Source organism: Stylophora pistillata, chromosome 3, assembly GCF_964205215.1.
Source record: "Stylophora pistillata chromosome 3, jaStyPist1.2, whole genome shotgun sequence".
NCBI classification, from domain to species: domain Eukaryota; kingdom Metazoa; phylum Cnidaria; class Anthozoa; order Scleractinia; family Pocilloporidae; genus Stylophora; species Stylophora pistillata.
Window position 1 is genome coordinate 31,338,465 of NC_142521.1, and position 22,378 is coordinate 31,360,842.

The 22,378-nt window shown below is 37.7% G+C and overlaps 2 protein-coding genes and 1 pseudogene across 2 annotated transcripts in view; 1 reads left to right on the forward strand and 2 right to left on the reverse strand.

Moving 5' to 3' along the window:
- The window catches only part of LOC148735626 (uncharacterized), a 2,478-nt pseudogene extending 2,441 nt beyond the window's left edge, over nucleotides 1–37 (reverse strand).
- The window catches only part of LOC111345183 (uncharacterized), a 15,751-nt gene extending 6,774 nt beyond the window's left edge, over nucleotides 1–8,977 (forward strand). Inside the window, exons 2-5 of the mRNA XM_088754102.1 lie at nucleotides 1,785–1,896; nucleotides 2,272–2,618; nucleotides 5,259–5,459; nucleotides 7,692–8,977. Of these exons, the coding sequence (XP_088610228.1) occupies nucleotides 1,800–1,896; nucleotides 2,272–2,618; nucleotides 5,259–5,459; nucleotides 7,692–8,021 (975 nt within the window). The 5' untranslated portion in view covers nucleotides 1,785–1,799 and the 3' untranslated portion in view covers nucleotides 8,022–8,977. The remainder of the gene's footprint in view (nucleotides 1–1,784; nucleotides 1,897–2,271; nucleotides 2,619–5,258; nucleotides 5,460–7,691) is intronic.
- Nucleotides 8,978–10,996: 2,019 nt separating this feature from the next.
- Nucleotides 10,997–16,407, reverse strand: LOC148735627 (uncharacterized). Its single transcript, XM_088754101.1, has 2 exons — nucleotides 16,121–16,407; nucleotides 10,997–14,478 (listed from the first exon to the last, which is right to left on the reverse strand). The coding sequence occupies exon 2, from the start codon at nucleotides 13,904–13,906 to the stop codon at nucleotides 13,592–13,594; it is 315 nt and encodes a 104-aa protein (XP_088610227.1). The 5' UTR covers nucleotides 13,907–14,478; nucleotides 16,121–16,407; the 3' UTR covers nucleotides 10,997–13,591.
- Between the last annotated feature and the right edge of the window lie 5,971 nt (nucleotides 16,408–22,378).

Below are 22,378 nucleotides of genomic sequence, written 5' to 3' on the forward strand. Positions count from 1 at the left end.
TTATGCAAAAAATTATGCTAGCATAATCTATAAATGCCTATACGGCGTCCTCTGAGAAAAAAAACTTAATTCATACTGCAAAAATTGATCAGCTGAATTTAAACAAAAACAGCTGGTATTAACCTATATGCAGGTGATAAATTATTTCAAACTAGTGTTAGCATTAAAAAAAGGACGAACATTTTTTAACAATTTAAGTTTAGGGTAGACTCTGGACGCAACGTAAGATATGTGACTGTTCCAAGATAACGATTCATCTACTATCACGCCAAGGTACTTAAAAGATCTCCTCTGGTTTAGAATTGAATCACCGTAGAATACATTTAGATGTCTGATGGTTTTGACGGCCTTCTGTCACACAATCACCGTTGTTTCCGTCCTTTTCGTGTTGCAAATAAGACCGTTTTCACAGAACCATTGAGTTATCCTTTTCAGATCCTCGTTAATCTTGACACATCTCAGTGTCGTTCGCATATAATGTAGTTTCTGAATCTTGACATGCTTTAGATGTGTCGTTTATATGGATATTAAACAATGTTGGTCCCAAGAACGACCCTTGCGGGACTGCAAAAGAAAGATTCCGAAGTTCTGAAGCAGAGTCTTTACATAGAACATATAGCGATCTCCCTGAGAGATAGCTCTTAAACCACTGGAGTGTGTTCTCATCTATTCCATAAGATTCAAGTTTCGCAACCAGGAAGTCGAGCTTCATGACATTAAACGCTTTTCTTAAGTCTGGGAAAACGCAAATGGACTTAATACCTCTGTCAATGGAAAATTTCCATGAATCCACTAAGTTGAGTAAAGCCACTGCTGCTGAAGAAGACTTGGAATACGCGAATTGATGTTGTTCTATTAGCCCAACCTCGTGAGCAAAATTCAGCACAGGGCAATACCGAAATAGGTCGATGATTGTCACAGTCAGTCGGCGAGCCTCCTTTAAACAGTGGTGTTACTTTCGCTACTTTCCGAGCAGATGGAAAATGGTCTGTGCGAAGCGATTCGTTGAAAAGATGAGTCAGACTCTGTAAGATGCTAGATGCTGCCATTTTGAGTGCTTTCGCGGGAATCCCACCAGAACCTGTGGCTTTAGTTGCATCGAGGTCCTTGATAGCTTTAAAAAACTTCGTTTTCATCACGAAAGGTGAAATTGAAGGTTCTGACGTCTGAAACCACCGGCTCTGGAACAGCGTCAGATTGGAGTTCGTGGCGGTTGGCCAAGAGGGAGGTTGAAATGGATGTTAAATAGGTATTCATGGCACTCGCGATATTCTTCTGCTTAGTGAGTTCTTCCTCGTCTACTATCAATAAATCAGCACCACTTTTCTGGCTGTTGCCCGGAAGAATCAAGTTAAGCGTTTTCCAGAAGCTCCGTGGGTTAGATTTGTAATCTTGTAATTTATCGGCGAAGTAATAAATGAGGTAACAAGATTACACGGTCGCCTGTATTCCGTCCAGCCCGATGGCCGGTTAAATTTTCTTGCCTTTCTGTGGAACTGATTACGCCTTCTCATCTTGACCAGTACCGATTTGTCAAGCCAGGGATTAGTCGACTTTCACACGCGCTTCCGGCGGATGATAAAAAACATCATTTTCATCCAAGGCTAAAAAAAAAAGACTACTTGATTTGAATAACAAGTCAATCAAATAAACTTGAATGTGGTCTGCCTGAGTTTCCTGCATGAGTGCTAACATGGGATGCATATAAATAAACTAAGTGAACTTTTCAAATCACTCGGAATGTTGTTAATAATATGTCCATGTCTTGTTTTTTTCTCTTTTAGGGAATAAAATCCAGAATGTCGCACCACGTTTTAAAAGTCGCGTTTTTAATCATTGGTATTTCCCTATGTGCACTTCTTATGAACACGATGACCCGCTTTGATGGATACGACGGTAATTAGATCGATAATCTTCTCCTTATTTTACGTTTGTTTCCTTGAAGTTCACATATGAAATTGATTTTCAATACATTTAGTATTCCTTTCCTTTTTCTTTGATCAATTTTTTTGTTTTTTACAAGTGACATATTTCATATCAAAATGTTATTAAAAGGCAACCGTGTTCTAATAGGCATAGTATTAAAACTAACAATGCACCAAAGCAGCCTTCTTTTTGGATAGATAGACCTGCGACTAGCTGATAAAAGAAACTTGCAATCAAGGCGAGACTTGCAACTGATCAAAGCTGTCTATCCTTGATTTCTCTAGAAATGGATTCCAAAGGAGTGTGGTAGAGTTTCAGCAATTCACGATTACTATTTTTTTTAAGCAGTACACCGTTCAAATCCATCGCCACTTGATGCCAGAGTTTACGACAAAGTCAGGATTTTTTTGTTGTTTATTGGTTACAACAGAAGCAGACACACCCTGCTTGCAGCTTTGTTAGACGCTCATCCACATGTTGTCGTTGCCAATGACCTTAACATCCTACAGCAGTGGATTACCATGCCTGGAATATTTCACAGGAAAAAATATTTTATCTATGAGCTGATTTACGCCAAATCACGCTATGATGTGATGTATGGTGTGCGCTCTAGAGCAGTAAACGGGGGCCCAGTACAGTATCATTACAACGTAAAGGGTCAGTGGCAAGGGAAGATTTATGAGAGTGTACAGGTACAGTTTTCATTTTGCTATAATCACTACTCTATCTCTTGTAAGCAGTTAACAAGAGGCACAAATCAACCAACGATTAATACTGAGGCGATCAAGAAGTTACATAACCAACTCAATGCACTAAAAGCATGGTGGTACATTAAGTCGGAGAAAGCGATTAGTTTGTGCTTTGTGCCCAGAGACACACAAAGTTGATAGGTCAGAGTTTAAAAATGGAATTACAATAAAATAAAATAAAAAAATATTTATAATTGACAGGCGAAATTGAAAGAAGCATATATTAGGCAATCGTTGTTAGAGCCCAGATTGGGGAACCACGAAGCTCTCGAGTTAGCCCTCTTAAATTATTAATATATCAAATTTGCTATTATTATTATTATTATTATTATTATAATTGTAAATATCATTATTTGTTATCATTTGATTATTGGTTGAATGTCAACAAGACGATATATTCTTGGATCATCTTTCTCTTTCGCGTGGCTCTGTGTAGCAAGCTTTACGAGTGTATCACGTCATACCCGGATCACAAACTCGTGCCTGTCTTACCTCCTAAGAGAGAACACAGATATAATCTAAGACAGTCCAGGGCTTATGCCATGCCCCGTACACATACAAATCGTTTTAACAACACTTTTATTCCAAGTATGTGTACATAAAATTTTCTTTTTTAGACTACTATGTACATAGTCATATATAGAGAGTTTTTCGCATTTATGGTTTTATTATAATTTCAATTTGTATTTGGAACTCATTTATTCCTAGTTCTAAGTAATTGTAACGCAATTCAGTCTACGGACTGCCATGTTCGATATTCTAATAAACTATCTATCTATCTATCTCTTGTGGAAAAGGGTACTTAGTCATAAATATGTGGGATGAGGTAAGTTTTCTGTTTTGCATATGAGAAAAATCTTCTGCAACACTACTACCTTCTAGCGTCATTATACAACTTCTAGTTCTTCACAATACCGTAAACATCGTGTTACACCAATAGCCACATGAATTCTTTTACCGTCTATTTTTAATTTGTCTAACAGTTAACAAATGCTTGCCTAAAGAACCCGGAATTACGGAAAGATCCTTCATAAGCTGAACAATGTTTTAGCGAGTAGATAATGAAGAAAAGAGAGGTTATTAAAACTAAAGAGAGGGGCTTTACCGAAAACATTTTTATAGAAGTAATGGTAAAGGTAATTTAAAAGGTTTCGAAATAAACTTTAAAACATTTGTTAAGTAGTATCTGATACGATCTGACACCTGTCAATTGGAGAGAAAAAAAGCACACGTTCACCTTTGAATACGCAACAGCACCAAAATGGCAAACCGACCCACGAAATAAAGGACTATCACGATAATCTTCTCTTAAAAAACGCTCAGCGATCTTACGGAAAGTATTAAAGAGATTAGAGAGATTTAGCACCGTGTTTACGAGAAACGGGAAACGTCAGCTGGCCCTTTTACTTTTCACGTTATATGGCGTGGACCCTGCTGCTTTAGCTTCGGGTAAGCTCACGTCAGGGTGGATTTAAAGGTGCCCGTGTATAACTTATAAGGAATAGATTTTGTACCCTTTTTCCGACAATTAATTTCTACTCTGTGAGAGAAAAAGTGAACAAAATCTTACGTACACGGCAAACAGGTTACTTTCACTCAGAAACGGCAAAGCGCAACCGGCAAGCATGCAAAAATGGCGGGAAAAAACGAGGTTACGTGGTCACTCTTGCCATTCACTTTTCATGTAAATCTCTATATCATTTTCGAGGACAACTCACCTTCAAAGATTTACCTCTGTTCTGTTGTAAATGTCACGGAAAGTCAAATCGTAAGTGAATTCGAATGTATGTTCGATTCTGAAGTTGTGAGAGTATGCTTTTTTGTTTTCTGCAATGGCATGTGTATAGTTTGTCTTTCTTCCACCGAAAAAACTGAAGTCGAATAAGACGCTTTCTCTAGCTAGACACAAGGGGACCTAATGTGACTTTCACTCAACGAATTCCTTCGGGTTCCTTTGTGAAATCTACGGTAGAAATATCCAAATTCAAGGGACTTCCAAAGAGTTGGCGAAAGTGTGTTTATAGATCTCAAAACTTCGCTCACCGTTTCACAAACGAACATACTATTTTTGAGAATTCAGACATTAATAAATGTGAGTCACATTGATTAATGTAATGGCTAACTGTAAATACCTCTTGTTTTAATATTCTGAGCCTCCTCTTTCTAAATATTTATAAAATTACAAATGGTTTTAAGGCCGCGTGTCAATCTATCTCAAAGCAAATTTAGTAGCAAGAAATTTATTTTGAAATCAATTTTTGCGGCAAAAACAAACTAATTCGAGAGAGAGAAGAGAAAACTAATGTCATATATTGGCTAGAGGTCGTAACCGAAATCTTTGCTTAAAAAGCTACCCAGCCGGCAAAACAACATATATTTATGGAAAATTGCGACGAGGCTAGAGATCTTTTGCAAAGCGATTCAACACAAACGGACCGGATGGGAGAATGCCGCTCGCTCTCGGAACCAATCAAATTGCAGGATTTGTAGAATACCACCCGCTCACGAACTAAGAAAAAAATTTCGTGATATCATGCTCGACCTCATCCAATTATTGCTTAAAATCTAATGCTCTTCTTGTAGGTCATAGGAGACAAGAAAGCAGCTCAGGCTTCAAGAATTTTGCTCGAAAGTGATGGAAGGGAACATCTTCGAAATTTAGAGCGTAAACTTGGCACAACGCTTAAATTCATTCACGTGGTCCGTAATCCTTTCGATAACATAGCAACTTTAGCGCTTCGCAGGGCGAAAGTCAAGAAGAACAAAGTCCAAGACAACCTTGAGGTAGGTAGGCAGACACTTGACAGTATGCCTCTGTGTTATATAGTCACCTATAGGGAAGAGGGAGGGGCGATTTCGTCGGTGGAATGATCATAATATAATAAGACGTTATGATACTAACTAAGCTTGCGACCTGCAGTCTCACGGTAGGTCTCTTCAAGTCTTTATTTAACAAATAGAGCAGCCTAAATTGTGGTCTGTTTTGTTGTAAAGCACTTAGGAAGCGGCTAGAGCACGAAAGAATTGTAGAGAGAAATACTCGACTTCCGTACGCCTCGTGTTTCTCCCCGCTTCACGTATCCGTTTAACTCCCCACGCATTACTTTCAATTTTCAAAGCAAACAACAGTATAGCTAGCATGCTCTATAATCTCATAAAGCAGGTTACGATAAGCCAATCAGAATCTAGAAAGGTTACGTTATCTGATAGGTTAAACAAGACTAAGGCTGTCAAAATTTCAAACCATTAAAGTTCATATATGCAGTAGTCCATAAACTGAAATAGTTTGGCAGTTCGAATTTAATACTTTTCCCTGAAGTTTTTTTACTCGCAGTCTGAAAGTGAAATGTTCAGCGAAATACGGCCGAATCGTGGTTCTTAAAAACACGCAGGTTTTTTCACACGAACAATAGAAAACAAACCGCTCAAGTCGTGTGTTTTGTGAACAAGGAGACTGCTAGGGATTACAGTTCCGTAAAACTCGGCTGCTTTGACTGATGTGGCCTTCCATTCAACACATCGGAAAGGATATCAGAACAAGCTCTTAGTTCAGTTCACTCTCAGTTGGAAGGGCGGTCAATGCAATTTCTGAGGCTTGCTTCACTGCGATTACCGGAGATTGCCATGATGAGCTACCTGCGATGGACCTCAGCATGATCGCGGTCGCTCTGACATCGTCATGATTTGCATGAATTTTAACAGTTATGCTAGTTTGAATATATTTTCAAGTTTCATCATACCCGTTTTGTTCTGTTTTCTTTTTGTAACACGAAACAATCTTTACTGTACGAGTGTTAGCTGTGTTTGATTTTTACTACCGTACGTAAGTTTACAATCTAACTGTACGCAGTGAAAACCTTCAAAACTCGGACTGTTCATTTCGTTTTCTCTTTGAGGAATTTTTGTCTCTTCATAAGTTATAATTACGCAAATTACTGCCCTTGGTATGTCTGGTTGTTCTGTTACTCCTTACCGGCTCGCTTATTCTGAAATTTCACTTTCAATTAACGAAAAAGGGCTCGAAAAATTACCAATTGGCAGAACGTGACAGCTTCAGCTCATCTCCATGCTCTATAGAGCTCGCCCTTACAACCAATTACAGCGCGCATTATATACGAACTTTATCATGAGATGCCCTGCTTGGAACTCTCATCACGCCGGATAAAACACAGACCTATTTCAAAAATGGCGAGTCTAGTTCGTGATTTTTAATATAATAATAATAATAATAATAATAATAATAATAATAATAGTAATAATAATAACAATTTTAACAATAAGGATAATAATAATAATTCAATATTTATATTGCGCAAATTAACATGTGAATATGATCAGGTGCGCATCACAACATTTTTCGGGGGACTTTGGCCGGACTGCATCAGCAGTTTACAAAAAATCGAAGGAAACTTATTTGAAGATGCCCCCTCCCCCCCAATTCCCAGTAAACAGGCCAGACCACATCACAGTAATCTCGGGAGCGGGTTCTTTAACGTCCCCTGCCTAACCAAATTAACTAAGCAATAGATGCAGGAGACGGGACCTACGGTTTATTTGTCCTTATCCGAGAAGACTAGAATGTCAATCCATTTCTTGATATTATAGAAAGGTAGCGCATTCTCCTCAGTTATTTTCAGACCTTGAGTGTTGGTCTGGCCGGAGCTCGAACCATCGACCTCGACCTCCCGCACAACAGTCCAGCGCTCTAACCAATTGAGCTAACCGGGAGGCGGTCTATACATATACATGCAAGTAAGCCTTCCTGGCCTCGAGAATATGTCTGGAAAAAATGTTCAATTTTTACAAACAATCGAAGCCAAGAAGGTAGATCTGCACGCCCACCATTGTGTTCAAACAAACAACCTAGAGCTATTACTCTCAGTAACATTGATTTCTTTTGTTTTATTTACATTTGTTTTTGTTTCTGTTTTCGTGTTTGTTTTTTTTTTGTTATGGTTTTCCTGTTAACATGTTACTAGGGCCATGAAATACAACGTTATTATTGGTTAATTGCAGTGTAATTGTCACGAAGAGCTTGATGAATCCATAGCCGAATACAGTATTCAAGTGGAGGGAAGTTCGCAAGTTAAGAAGAACTTTCCAGATCGTGTACTCGATGTGCACAGCATGGATCTGATGAAATACCCGGGTCAAACCCTGATGAAAATTTGTGACTTCTTGGATATCACGTGCACAAACAAATACTTAGAAGACTGCGCTTCAATTGTGGACCCAGTCCCTTCCCAGACCCGTCATTTTGTTAGGTGGACTGAAGAACAGTTGAACAGGGTTCGGACGTTAATTAAAAATCATTCGTTCCTTCAATTATATTCGTTTGAAAACTGAAAAATCTTCAAAATGTATACACCTTTTTTCTTATTTTAGATCGAGCCAAAGAACTCTTCATCTAGGAAAAAAAAAAGAAAACGTCACAGCGTTTGAGCTTTGAAAGTAGAACCTTCTTTGTGATTAACAACTGCTTATCACCTAAAAAGGAATGGAAGAGAAGAAAGTAAACCAAAAAAGTGTTGTACAGATAATAACTAATAGGCAGCACTTCAAGCTTGAGCCATTAATTAAAAATGTCCTTCTTCCTATAAGAGCTGGTCCAAGCAAATAAGTGACCATGATAGATTCACTATGACTATGATGGAATAAGTCTGTGCAGTAGAACTTTGTCTTGTGATGAAGGGGATAGTGAACCTTTATCTCGAATGTTGGAAAAAAAGCTTTTGTTTCCGTATTAAGAATGCTAAGCATCAACTTTCGGATCGCAGGGATCCTCTGCGTAAACGGGAAAAAAAAAAAAGGTGGCTAATTCTGAGTTCGGTAATGAGAAGAGGAAGATTTTTCTCTACTTTTTATCATCTTTTATCGAGTGCGAGACAAAGTAAAGACTACAAATCTCCGTGAGAAATCGATCATCAGATCTTTGGATTCCACACTCCGATTCTCCATCACTATTCTCTAGAAGACTTATAACAGGAAGAACGGCGATGGCAAGGCAAGCCCAAAGCGGTAGAAGTCGCCAAAAACCACAATGACGGACACAAAAGGAGAGAGTAGGTTTTTTCTTTAGAAAATGTTTAGACTCTTTTAACTATCAATATTAATCACCCACAATTTTACAATTATCACTCGTACTCTAAACTTATATATTTTTACCTATAAAGTTTTAAGTACTTCTAATAATATACCTTTAATTATAGTTAATTTATAGTCTACCGTTTTATACATGAGCCTCTGGCTCGGGCAATTGGGCAACCATGCCTCACGTTAGACAATAAACTTTGATTGATTGATTGATTGATTCAATCTTAAGTGTAAAATGTTTATATTTCAGAACAATTAGTGCTGCAACTGATATCGACCATATTTTGTTCCCCATACTATTCCTTGTAACGTATTCAAATTCTCAACGGTTCCTCGCCTAACTAAACAGCGCGTCACAAAATGTGTGACGATTTCACGAAATAATCCTTCGCTTTTCCTCGAGACGTGAGCTTATGTGATTATGTGCGTATGTTCCTCGAGACGTGAGCTTATGTGCGTATATACGCAAGTGCGTAAAGAAGCGTTGCGTGTCATCCTAGGGAACGGCTACGAACGAAACTAGCAGTTTAATAAAATCAGAAAGGGTCGCGCTAGCTTGTTGTTATCCCATATAGTTTTTATCACTACTACGTTAATTGCGTCACAGAGAAAACTCCGCTGATGTAGAGTCTGTTACTCGAAAGTATACGAAATTCCTGATGTGTAAAACAAACGCGTCGCAATATCGCGTTTACCGAACGCCCCTTCTTCCGTTGGCCTGCGTTTAGCTTTAAAGAACAAAATTAAGCGAAAGTCCATTCAACATTTTACCTTCGAACCCTTTTTATCTTTTTAATACATTTCTGGTGAAAATGTATCGATCCCGAGTTTGTGCGAAGAGCACTCAAGTCGAACTCAAATATCTACGAGTTGAAACTGATACAGTGTGTCTTTAGCGAGAGTATTCTCTGATTTTTCCCCTAATACAGTATCACAGAAGTCGCATTCATCGTGAGCGCCTCTTTTGGAGCCTAAAAATCTCTGCATGGCTTCTTTTGGTATCTCACGGAATGCGCTCTTTATTTCCTTCAATTTCAAATTTATCAAACTGTCGTAGGCTTGATATGAAGCGAAATGGTTGTTGATTAAGTTGTAGCGAGAGATGAAACTGTTATGGGTTTTGGTAAAACTCGAATGCAATTGACTTTTAAAAATACAACCCTTGAAATAGCCAGTTTGAAATACGCGCACTTAAAGTGTGATATCAGAAACAATGGATGAAACAATAAGTTACGAAGCCTTTGTTTCTTAGCTCCGCCTTGACAAGTTAATGAGCTAAGGCGGTATACCTTACGGAGGAAAGCGTGCTTGATCTTCGACCGACGAGAGCCTCCCTGTTTACGCTTCGCCGCTTATTTTACAGATCTATAACATTTTCGCCACTGCAAGTAAATGTCGCGAGAACAGTAGGCATCCTGCCCAATGGGACGTCGTGGCACAGGAAGTCACTGAACATGAGCAAACTGATAAAGCTCTAGACGAAAAAAACTGCCAAAGTCCTCAATAATATTTTTGCCTCAGGGCTCAATGAGCGAGTGTTGGCAAAACGCAAGGAAGATGTAGAACAATCCGACAGTTGAACGATACTAAGGGTAACGAAGGTCAACACTGAAAACCTGCACCAGGAATGCTAGGATACACGGAAAACTCAAGAATCCTAGATTCAAGGATTGATACCACTTGCCTACCTGACAGGTAAGGTAGAAGAGACGGTAGAGAAACAATCTTCGATGCCCAACCCAAAGGAGATCTGGGAAAGCTTAACGAAATCAATACCATCTACTAACCACGACTTAAACATGTGTCGCCGTCAATCGTTTAAATTAAAGTTGATTTGGATGTCAACTATTTAACAATTATTCCACGAGCGCGCGTTGCATAGGAGATGATAGATAGCCAACGAGGCGCTACGCGCCTCGTTGGCTATAATCATCTCATATCCAACAAGCGCGAGTGAAATAATCGTTTTATTAAAAAAAGACGCATCCAAGATATTAGACAAATCCTCTCGACTTTATTTTGTATGAAGAAACCGGATGTTACAACGTACAGATATTAGATTATGGCATATTGGCTAATATACCATAATGGCTGAGTCAATAAAAAGTCTTGAATTGCAGCAGTAAAGAACATGCTGGTTCAGAGCCCTTTGGAGACGATCTGACAGAACGATTGAAAACTGTTGAGGAAAGTAAAAAGGAAGCCCAACAACTCACCAAACAAAAAAATTGCAAAGTCTCTCTCCTCAAAGGGATCACACAATTCCAAGGAGAATTTTTATTTCATTACAGGGGGCGTTTCAATCACAAACGCTCCCAAACTACAGCTACTACCAAAAGGAAGAGAGAAACTATCAGGCTACAATACTAATACTAATACTAATAACGTTTATTCAAACCTCTTGCAGAGAATGCTGAATTAAAGGTTTATATTTTATATTAACAAGAAGTATAGGAGAAAAAAGGGGAAAAACTGTACAAAATGCATTAAACTACAAACAAGTAAAAACAGCGTGTACATAACTATGATAATAATACTAAAATTAAAATAATGTTTATTATAAAAAAACGAGTATGATGAAACTGGCAAGTACTTGACTGTAACAAAGTTCTTAAAACGATCGTTGGACTTTTTTGAGTGATAGTGACGGACCTCCTAGCTTGGTAATTAACATAATTATTAGATCTAGAGTTTAAATCAGCTATAAAATACTCCAAGACATGTAAAAATTAAACACTCCATACTGTCGTTGTTAGAGATTTGGTGTCAGAGAAGTGGTTGATAAAAAAAAACAAACAAAAAAAACCAAAGCTGTGATGGTCGACCGAGGGGTGGGGGGTGGGGGGTGGGAGCTGAGAGTCTAATAATTTTATGTTATCAATTATGAAATTAGACGGCTGTGGTTGGATCAGATATCTACTTTGTACTTGCACAGCTTAGAGACTCTTTTTGCCTAGTTTGATTCACAAGATGAGCGCTTTCACTCCTAGAAGGGATTGGAAGTGTAAAATCTCTTTGCAAAGCCAACATTTTATCGTGAAATGGTTCATGAAAACTGACGAACTTATCAGCTAAAGGATGTTATCTTGATGTAATGCCAATTTCTCTTAGCTTAAGCACATAGGTCAATCCCCTCTCATTTTAGTGTGGTTTCTTGTCGGCCCCAGAATCAACCTGAATGTAGAGCATCAAAAAGCGCACTTAAAATTGTCCAATTCCCCACTCTGTCTATCAGATCATTCATTTCTTACAATTTTAGAGTTGCGAATTTGATACGAGATCAAGTAATATCTTCTAGTTCAATGATCCTCAGTTTTCATCACCTTTCTGCATGGAATCGGGGACCAGTCATTGTTTTTCTTCTTGTTTAAGGAGGGGTCGGTGGAGGATTTTGGTGAGATCACGGAGAGGGTATCACTTGTCGCCAACAGAGTATGAAGGGAGAGGAGGGACTTTAGAAAACTGACTGACAATTAACTGCCAATGAGAGAGGCGAGGGATCGTAAAACAGGACCTGATTTGGGGAGGAGAGGGGGTAAAATCAGGTAAATTTTATCGTGACATAACCAAACTCCTCCGACCCCTTCCCCAGAGGGACCAGTCCCTCAAATAGATATCTTAAGGTGGCTCGTACCAGTTCTCATCTTTTTGATGGTTTGTAACTTTGAAAGAATACAACAGAAAGACTGACCAAGGCCAGTTCAACACTTTTACGGGGTTGAATCACATAATCATTGGTTATCCAAAAATAAGTGTAATTTCGTCACTAGCAGTTTCCATGGCAACGCTTTCATAGGCTTATTCAGACGCATTTTTTAGCTTATGGCTTAAATAATTCGAAAACTAACCCGGTGGCCCCCTGATTTTTTTCAGTGATTGCTTTTGGCACTTGAAAAGGAAAATGCACAAAGATTTTTAAAAAATTCTACGGAGCTGAATTTCAGAAAATCTACAAAAAGGGCAATTTTTACACATCACAAATTTCCTTCCGTAGAATTTTCTAGTTTTTTTTCCGATGATTCCTTTCGACGTTATTATCATATTGGAACAATAAAAAGTAGGGGTCACCGGACTTGTTTTCATGCAATAGCTTTCGTGAGTTCAGCAATTTCCACGCGCGTTCTCGCGCATTTAAAAATCTGGATTCTATAAGATCAACATTTGCTCATGATCTGTTTTAGCTACCGCTGACAACTGCGTGTGCTTGCACGAGCACCTACGATGTTTACAGACGTTTACTGCTAAGAAAATCATTAAACAGCTGTGAAAGACAGCCTCTCGGGCTCATCTTAAAAATCCTACCCAACTTCTGGCTATATCATTATTTTCCTTGAAGTTTCAAAGTCTTCTTCCACTTCAGGTAGATTATCCTTCACTTGAGTTCTTTTTTTTTCGCCGTCGCAAGATTTCATATCAGTTGAATATTTCTTTAAAATGTGAAGTGAACCAACCTTTACTTCTCCGAAAATCGTCTTCGTTATCTTAATTTCTATCTCCTGCATTCACAGTAGCCGCTCAACACATCAAATACAAGCTCTTAGGTAAACTTCTCATAAAAGTAGAAAAAATTCCACGCGCCGCCATCTTTGTTTTGTATTTTCATCTTTTGATCTCGCGCTTCTTTCACACGTTTCTCTCGCGCGCGTCACGCAAGAGTGATCTGTTCCCCGCGCGAGGAAACTGGTACGAGCCACCTTAAGGGAAAGTTCACTTTTGGTCACTCGTTGGGAGTAAAAGAGTTAAGCCCGCCATTTATGACCGAGGCGGGTGTACAGAGACTCGACCACTCGCACTTTCTAACACTTCGAGTAGATTGCTTGTATTTAATTTACTTTCTCCTTTGGTGAACAATAGCAGTATTTGGTTAGATGAGGATGAGAAGACGCGATGCAATACGGTTGATCTCGGTAAGCGTCAACTCGACTGATATCTCCTACTAGTGAGGGAACACCCTTCTTCATTTTAACAGAGGCTTCGTAAAATCCCTCGTTTGGAGATGTCACAAACTGTAACTGATATAAAGTGTCTTTAGCGAGAGTATTAACCGATTTTTCACCCAACACCACACCACAGGAGTCACATTCGTCGTTGGCGCCTTTCTTGGAGTCCACAAATCTCTGCATGGCTTCTTTCGGCATCTCGCGAAACGCGCTCTTTATTTCCTTCAATTTTAACCGCTGACATAACTGACTCAGTTAATCGTTCTGTGATGTGAGATTGTTAATGAATGTGACGACAAACTTAGCTGATTCGTTAACTTCTTACCTAAAAAATACTCGGTGTGTAAATGGCAACACTAGATGGTGACAGCTAGAATAAGCCACTAAAGAGGATGACTGCTTGCCATAAGTATTCCTTGAATTTTTTGAGTGGGCCTCCATTCATGACACTCAGCGATGCAAGCTTCAAGAGAGGTGCACTCGTGGGAACGCTCTAAACCCCAAATGAGTGTCTCAACTCAATGGTTTGGGTGCGTTGCCCCAAGCATAAGTATTATGGGGCTAAGATGGTCCGCTCACCTACAGCCACTGCCCCAGCTGTTTGCCACTTCCACAAAGCAGCAAAATGTAGAATAGACATAATGGAAAAACTTTCCATTCCTGGTGGAATGCACACAAGTCATTCCCGTCGGCAAAACGATAATACACTGAATGCAAATATGGCGTCCAATTTGAATTGCCATTGTTTATTAATTCTCCATGCTCTATATCTTGAACAAGAAATAATGGACTTTTATCACAACAAAGCTTAACTATAATTTAGTTTACGCAGAAAAGTATGTTTGTCGTAGTTGTGTTTTTTATCGAAGATTGTCCCCAATGGAGGAATAACGATGTTGACACTACTGAAAGTCTTGCCATATATTTTAAGAAAGGGTCTAAATTTTGTCAATGTTGATAGAAAATTATGTTTAAGAGATAAAGGAAACAAAAGAAACTGAAAAAACAGAAACAAACAACTTTGCAAGGAAAGAGAAACAAAATGTACTTGTTATATTTTGTGATGATATTTTAATCTGCATGTTTTGTAATCATACGCCATAAATAGCATATTTTTCTAAAAGCCTTTTAGAGACTCCAAGAAAAGCAGAAACTTATCAAAATATTTCATATATAATTACGTACAGAGCTCATTTCTGTATCACAGTTTTAAGGCGTAAAAAACGGTTTGTGTTTTAAAGACGTTATGATTTAGTTAAACTTTTGAAAAATGTAGGACTGAATATAGAGGCGTTTTACCACTAACACGGTATATTTACAGGAAAAGGAAAGAAAATCGTGGTTGTTACTTAATTCCTACCAAATTTAGATTTATTCCAATATCTCAACAAACATTACACTGCTTTGCTTAAGCTCAGTTCCAATATCTCTACCAACATTTCACTACTTATGCTTAGTTCCAATATCTCTACAAACAGCTTACACTCAGTTCCAATATCACTATCAACACAAAATTGTGCCCAGTTCCAATATCTCCACCGACATTAAACAGCTTATGCCCAGTTCCAATATTGCCATCAACAATGGGCAGGCTATGGCTCGGTCAAACGTTTCTACCAACATTGAACTACTTATGCCCTCTGTTGAAATTGCAAGTAACGCTAAGTGCCATGGATAATTCATGATTTCGTAAAAACATGATTTCGTAAAAAAATCTTCTCATTGTGACTAATCATATACATGTCAATATACTGTCAAACACATCGAAAATTCTCGTTGAATAATCAGCATTTTTGTGGCGATTAAATGCCACAATCAATTTAAGGTTAAAAAAAAAAACTCTGCTCGAAAACATAATAATTGAAAACGATTTCTAAAATTTCTTTGATAAAAGGAACCAAATTTTTCGACAGATTATGATACCTTGTTTTGCGTTTTTAAATTAAATGGGTCCACATTTTCGGGTTCGATGTTTTTTACTAAATAAAAACCCCTACAGGAAATTAAATAGTTTTGGAGAAAGTACTCGAGTTTTAGAGTTACAAAAACTATATATCTCCTTTCCTTGGCATTAGAATGCAAATGGTTTTACTTTTAGATGTAGAAGTTTTGTTTCAATTTTTTCTTTGTACGCTTATAGTTCCATTATTAAAGTGTTTTTTTTGAAGTGAAAGTAAGAATAACTTGTCAAAATTGGGTAAGAAGATGATGTTTTTTCTTACTGTAGTAACGATGGTGCATTAAATCCACGATAATTACATATGGGTGCATGTCCTGACATTGAAATAACACAACAAAAAAATAGAAATAAGAATTGGAAATTTGCCTCTGGTTTCGGTCAGTCAAAGAGCGGTCTTTCAGAAATCGTTTTTTTTTGTTAAAATTTACAGTAATGTAGGCAGTAAATCTTACCTTTTTGTGTGAGACAGCTAATGATACCTTCTCCACTCTACTCTTTGCAGAATGACTGACCCTTTCGCTTGGAAGCCCCTTAAATAACCCCACAAATGGGAAGTATGATAATTGTAGCCTTCCAGTGGTGAATCAATAGACACTGTTGGACGAATATTTCTTGGTATATCCAGAGTGTTCACTTATCATGCAAATTGAAGAGGGTGGGCCGCGAAATCGACAACGGAAGACGCACCGCGAATGCGAACGACGCCCCTAGTTTCCGTTTCACGACATTGATGGCATTATTTCTATTCGTAGGAAGCAGAAGTATGAATGACAAAAGCAATAAATTACAATCAGGACCTGTAACAATCAAATTTCACTCAGAAGTGATGACCGTTATGATTTTGGGGCCGGTAATTAGATGAACTGCCTGCAAGGCAGAATTAAGCCGGAACTTTGGCGGTGATTTTACATTAGAAAAGTGTTAGTGACAATTTTAGGACATGACTAAAGCGTAATTTACGTGAAAATTTGCGACCCTCTAATACTTAGAATCTATGGGGTGTCTTCCTTCAGAACTTGAAGAAAAGAAAAATCAGTGACTGTAAATTGATAAGAGTTTTGTTGTATGCGTACAGGATTCTGTGGAAAATAAGTATTGACCATTTTGTATTCGCTTTCGTTCGACAAAGTTGTTCTGTACAAAATCTGGGTCATAGCAATACAATGGATACTTGAATGTAAAAGATGCACTTCAGCAAGATCTCTGAAGTGTTTATTAATCTAAAGTGGTAATAGAATTCCAACCTGTCGAAAAGCCCCTCATATGTCAAATGATTTTCAATTTTGGCTACAATTTCCCAAAGACAAGTACGTAATGTAACGATAATTGTTTATTTTCTAATTTACTTTCATTTCACAGCGTGTCATATTTCTTTTCATCTTGAAGCTAATTGGGGTAAAAAAAAAAAATCACGACATTGCGAGCTTCACTCAAGAGGTAGCTGTTCACTTGAGCTTCCATTGTGCCACCATTTAATCAAAACGCAGTTTTCAAAAAAGGTTTTTCTAAAAGCGTTTTGTAAAAGTTTTAAAACGCTAAAGTACCTTTGTAGAACAAGAAATCGAACAAACACTCCCATTTCCTTCTGACGCGATCTCGACGCTTTGAGCGCGTGTCCTTGACGTTCAATTTAAGCATTTGAAAATATGTGACAATGCCGTGATTACGTCAACAGCAGTTTGAAATTAATGAGGGATTTGCTATTCTTAATCTCTCTTTATGAGAGCACAGCGGGAAATTTCAATCAGGCGGGACAAATTGGCGTCAAAGTTATTTTCTTCGACTTTTCGTATCCTTTTTTTTGAAGTTTTCCTTCTTTGGCTCAAGTGATAAAGAGTGATTTGTCAATGTCATGATTAGGTTGTGTTCTTTGGAAAACGCATGCAGGTCGTATTTTTTCCCCCAACTCTATCACGTCAATTTACCCCGCTTTTTAAAAACCTATTAGTCATGTTTGAAGGTCAGTATCTGCTTTGTAGAGTGTTCAAGTTCATTAAAAGGGTCAATCAGTTTTTTTTCTTCTAAACGTTATGTTTTTACGAAGATCTTTATTTTGAAGGCGAGGAAATAGAACTGGCTATTTTAGTTTTCGCCTCTGGTTTTCTGCTTTGCTTCGAATTTTTTTTAATGAAAATAGAGTAGTGAAATACATTCTCTTGACTAATTCATTGTCGTAAGGAGAAAATTATTTAACTGAAATGATTTGCGATCCTAGCTTGCCAATCTTCTTTCAGTCATGGCTGAATTTTGGTAACAAATCCGTTGGAACAGATTTTCTCTGAGATTTTATGCGCGAACAAGGCAAAATCAAGTGTTGAAGGTGTTGTTATTGATCCTTTAGATAAATCCTGTCGAAATTCGCTTTTCAGTGCCATGATGATATTGATCGTTGATCGCACGCTTCGACTCGGGAGAGTAGAAATCAAAAGAGGGCTTTGGGAGATTAGTAGATTAAAGGCGTTTTCAAAGATAATCAACGAATAAATTTCCATAGAATATCAGTTTGAATAAAACCTCTGTTGCTCGCTCCGAATGTGATTGAAAATTGAGCGAAAGTGAAACGCTGGTTTCTTCCGTGTCGAAATAGACCTTAGTTCTTCGAAACGTCTGCCAGTTTAAGCGGTACACATTTAGCTAGCACTAATTAAGAATGAAAACATCAGATAACTTCATAGAATCCATGTTATTTCAAAACATCTCATGGAGTAAAGCGAAAATAAAGTGATAACAGAAAAAAAAAAGAGGCTGGGAGAAGAAAAACTCTCCTTGTGAGATGTTGCACGTAAACTGTGCTTATTTTGGTGGTCCTCGTTTTAAGAGTTGATAAACGAGTTTTAAAAATACTACTAATTTCTTCTCTCAGAGCGAAAACGTTGTAAACAACGCCTTATCGTCATTTTCTGTCCTTCACACTTTGAAAATCATAGCAAATGGATGATAGAATTGACAATTAGACGGTTGGGTGCATCTAACATTAGATAACGCCTTCACTGCCAGTTTAAATGATAAAGCGAACACAGTCAGGTTTAGCCCAGAGCCAGATTTAAGGAAGCCACGATCAGCTGTTCACAGTGGACTTCAGTGCAAGGAAGTTAAATTCAAAACAATGATTCAACGGTGAAGACAAAACATGTGCTATTTAAGTGGTATATTGGCTTAACTAGGAATGATCGTTTCACTTTGGGCTCTCAAAACTACCATGAAATCTTAAACGAATCAGTGTGAATAACTGGGTTCAGAAGTAGGCTTTGATTGATTAATTTTTTTCACCTGTGCTCAGAGAAATTTCCAGAAAGAAGGTATGGCCCATCTTTCCACGATAGGAAAATAACGTGTGGGGTTTTGAGAGAGTTTCTTACAACATCTTCGCTAATTTTTTGCCGTGCAAAACCGTACTTAAACGACGGAGCTTAAATAATCAAATACATATCGTTTTGATTAGTTTATAATTTAAATTTGTTTGAACTCAATGTTCCTTTGTTATATTTCTTCAGTAAAAGCACATCAACAGTCACCATTTGCCAGAAATTATCATCTTAAGCAAGGAATACCAATTTCAGGTTTAGATATATGATTTAAGATTTAAGAAGCTTCGTTCAAGTTGTCTGATTTTAAAGAGATAGAAGAAAAACTCAGTAGTTGCTTACAAAACGAAATTTTTTGTTTACACCTCAACAATAAAACCCATTATCACGCTTTACACGAGGCAATGATGAAGCTTGCTCATTTTAAAAACTATAACTGTACACGGAATAAACCTTTAGAAACGATTGATGAAGTCAAGTGTATGATATCAGCTGTAGAGGTCAAACTTGATTGAAGGAAACCCGTGATTTAAGGTAAAAACGCTTTACACTCCTACTTGCTTTTCATCAAAAAGAAAAAAAAATTAATTTTCAACAGAAATAAATATTTCTACGCTTTTCTGGATGCACCAGGTCAGGTCTTTGTTACTCATTTAATCTGAGAGGAAGAAAGTCATTGAATGTGCTGAGGAATCAATAATGAAAATCTTTGCCAGTATTAAATAAAATATTTTCTGACTCCCGCATGAAGTTATTGTTCTAAGAATTTGTCTTTGTCTTGATTCATGTAACGCGTTGACTTCTTTATTTTGACAAGAATGAAACTGAATAAGGTCTCTGAAAGCATCAGTTATATGAATACTGAAAAGAACCAAAATGTTATTGAGTGTTTAGTTCATCTGAAGGCGTAAACATCACACCGCATAATAGTTGTTTTCAGTTTTCTCAAGGAGGAGATTTAATATTTCACTTTTACAAAGCTATTGGTTACCATCACGTAGAATGCCTTTTGTTCTCTGGACATTTTATTGCAGGTTATTTCCAGTTTTCACTATCACGCCATCATCAAAGCCATTCAACAAATAAAGTAAAGAATTAAAGAGATAAAAGAAGATGAACATTCAAATGGTCATCGAATAGATTCAGGTCTGTGCAGATATTAGAAGAAATGTTTTTTTTTTAAATCTATAACGCTTTGCATGGAGACACCATGTTTGCTTTCCTCTGGGGGGGCACAAATGTGGCGGCCGGAGGAGGACAAAAATATATGTCACCGAGTTTTGCTCATAAATAGCTATTTGAGTACCTACTCTGATACAAGGATTGCTCAGAATGCGAAATCTCAGCGGATAAGTCACTGTTTTAACCTACGTGACATCATTCTCGGCCGCCATTTTAGTATCGTGTCACGCAAAAGCTTAGAAATTCAACCGTGCTTTATCACACGACGAAACTTAAAATTTGCAAAGAGATAAGTCTTTAGCTGTTCTAACGACTAACCAAACTAGATTCTCAAAAAGATTGATAATTTCCTTTTTTTTAATTTGGATGACGTCACGTGAAAACCAAGATTAGGTCTGCCATACCGCGTCTTGTACTTCGCAAACGCTGACAAGGAGCCTCGTTGATTGGTTGCCATGAACACACAACGATGCTCATAATCGTGATTAAGTTGGCAAAATGTACGCTTTGCGCTACTAGTATTTTATTCTTTTTGAAAATCGCACCTAATGTACAACCTTTCAACACCATTTGCGCTTTTCTATCCGGCGACATTTATTCCTAATTATTTTTGCAGTCTTCAGACGAAGTATTAATTTAAACAGTGTTCAGGGAGTTCAGGAAAGCAATTCCTCTAGAAAAGATTCATTATCCTGTATTTTGTTTTTTAACTTAGCAAAATTGATAGACATGCACATGATCTTGGTAAGGTGGAATGAAAATAAGAGTTCCTTGTGAGTCACCATGCATGACTGTTTTTTAGGGTGATCTTTAGTAGGTTCCATTTTGACTACTTGGGACTCTATATGAACTACCGCAAAAAAATGTTATCATACAGCAGAAACCACGAATATGAAAAAAAATTTAGGCCCTTTTTTCCTGGACTTAAAGTGCACCTAGACCCAAAAAGTTTTTTTCGCTTAACGAAATAAGCTTATTTTTTGGAGTATTTCTGTGCAAACATTTTTTTATTTGCTCAAATCTTCAATTGTCTGTGCCCAGTCAAAATACGGAAAATCGGCCGCCATCTTGCCCCACGGCCGAGTTTAAAGAGGAATGGCTCTAGCAGGTAATGTGACGTCAAATCGAGAACACGCTTGTTTGGGAAGGTTGTAGTCGATTTTGTCCGAAAATATGCCGACAAAGTGTGTTGTAGGAGGATGTAGCAACGTGCGAAATTTGCAAGAGGGTATTACGCTTCATACATTCCTCATACAACACACCTGGTCGGCATATTTCGGACAATATCGACCACAACCTTCCCAAACAAGTGAAAATGTGTGAAAAGCAGACTTTCGTGTTCTCGATTTGACGTCACATTATCCGCTAGAGCCATTCCTCTTTAAACTCGGTCGTGGGGCAAGATGGCGGCTGATTTTCCGTATTTTGACTAGGTACAGAAAATTTAAGATTTAAGCATTTAAAAAATTTTTGCACAGAAATACTCCAAAAAATAAGCTTATTTCGTTAAGCGAAAAAAATTTTTGGGTTTAGGTGCACTTTAAATTGATGTGTAACTAGGGTGATTTCGAATTACCGATCTTGCAATTATCATTTCTTCTTCTTCTTCTCATTTCTACTCCTTCCTGGCGCGATATACAAGGTTTGACACAGGTCATTAACAGATATGACACAACTTCTACTATATTTTCTCCTCGCTCCTCGCATCACCATCAGTGACATTCGTGAGGGATGGGGAGGGGGAAACATAGAATATACTGAGCGCTTTCTTTTAAGATAAAATAACGATTAAAGAGCTTATGCCAGACTAGAAGGCGCCATTTTGAAAATGCGCCTGCCTTGCTTTTATCTAACGGAAAAATGATTATGCACAGAAAAGGTACGCATTGTAATAAGTTTTTATAGAATTACCGTAAGATTAGAAAAAACTTCAGGCAGGTGCAATTTTAAATGCAGAACTTTCAGAAGATAAATTCCCATTAGGCAATTTGTCCGTTTCAATTAAGTTTACTGGCCAATCCAATTCAAAGGAATAGAAAAATCAAGAAAAAATAAGCACGTAGCTCCTTTGTAAGTAAGCTTCATTTAAAGAGATTTGTAAAATATATCGAAATTATCCGTTAGTCTCTGCAAACATTGTTTTGAATTGGAACTGAAGAAACAGAAGTACAGAATTACAAGCTTAACTGTTACCGCTGTATTTTCAGCAGTGTTCGGAAAATT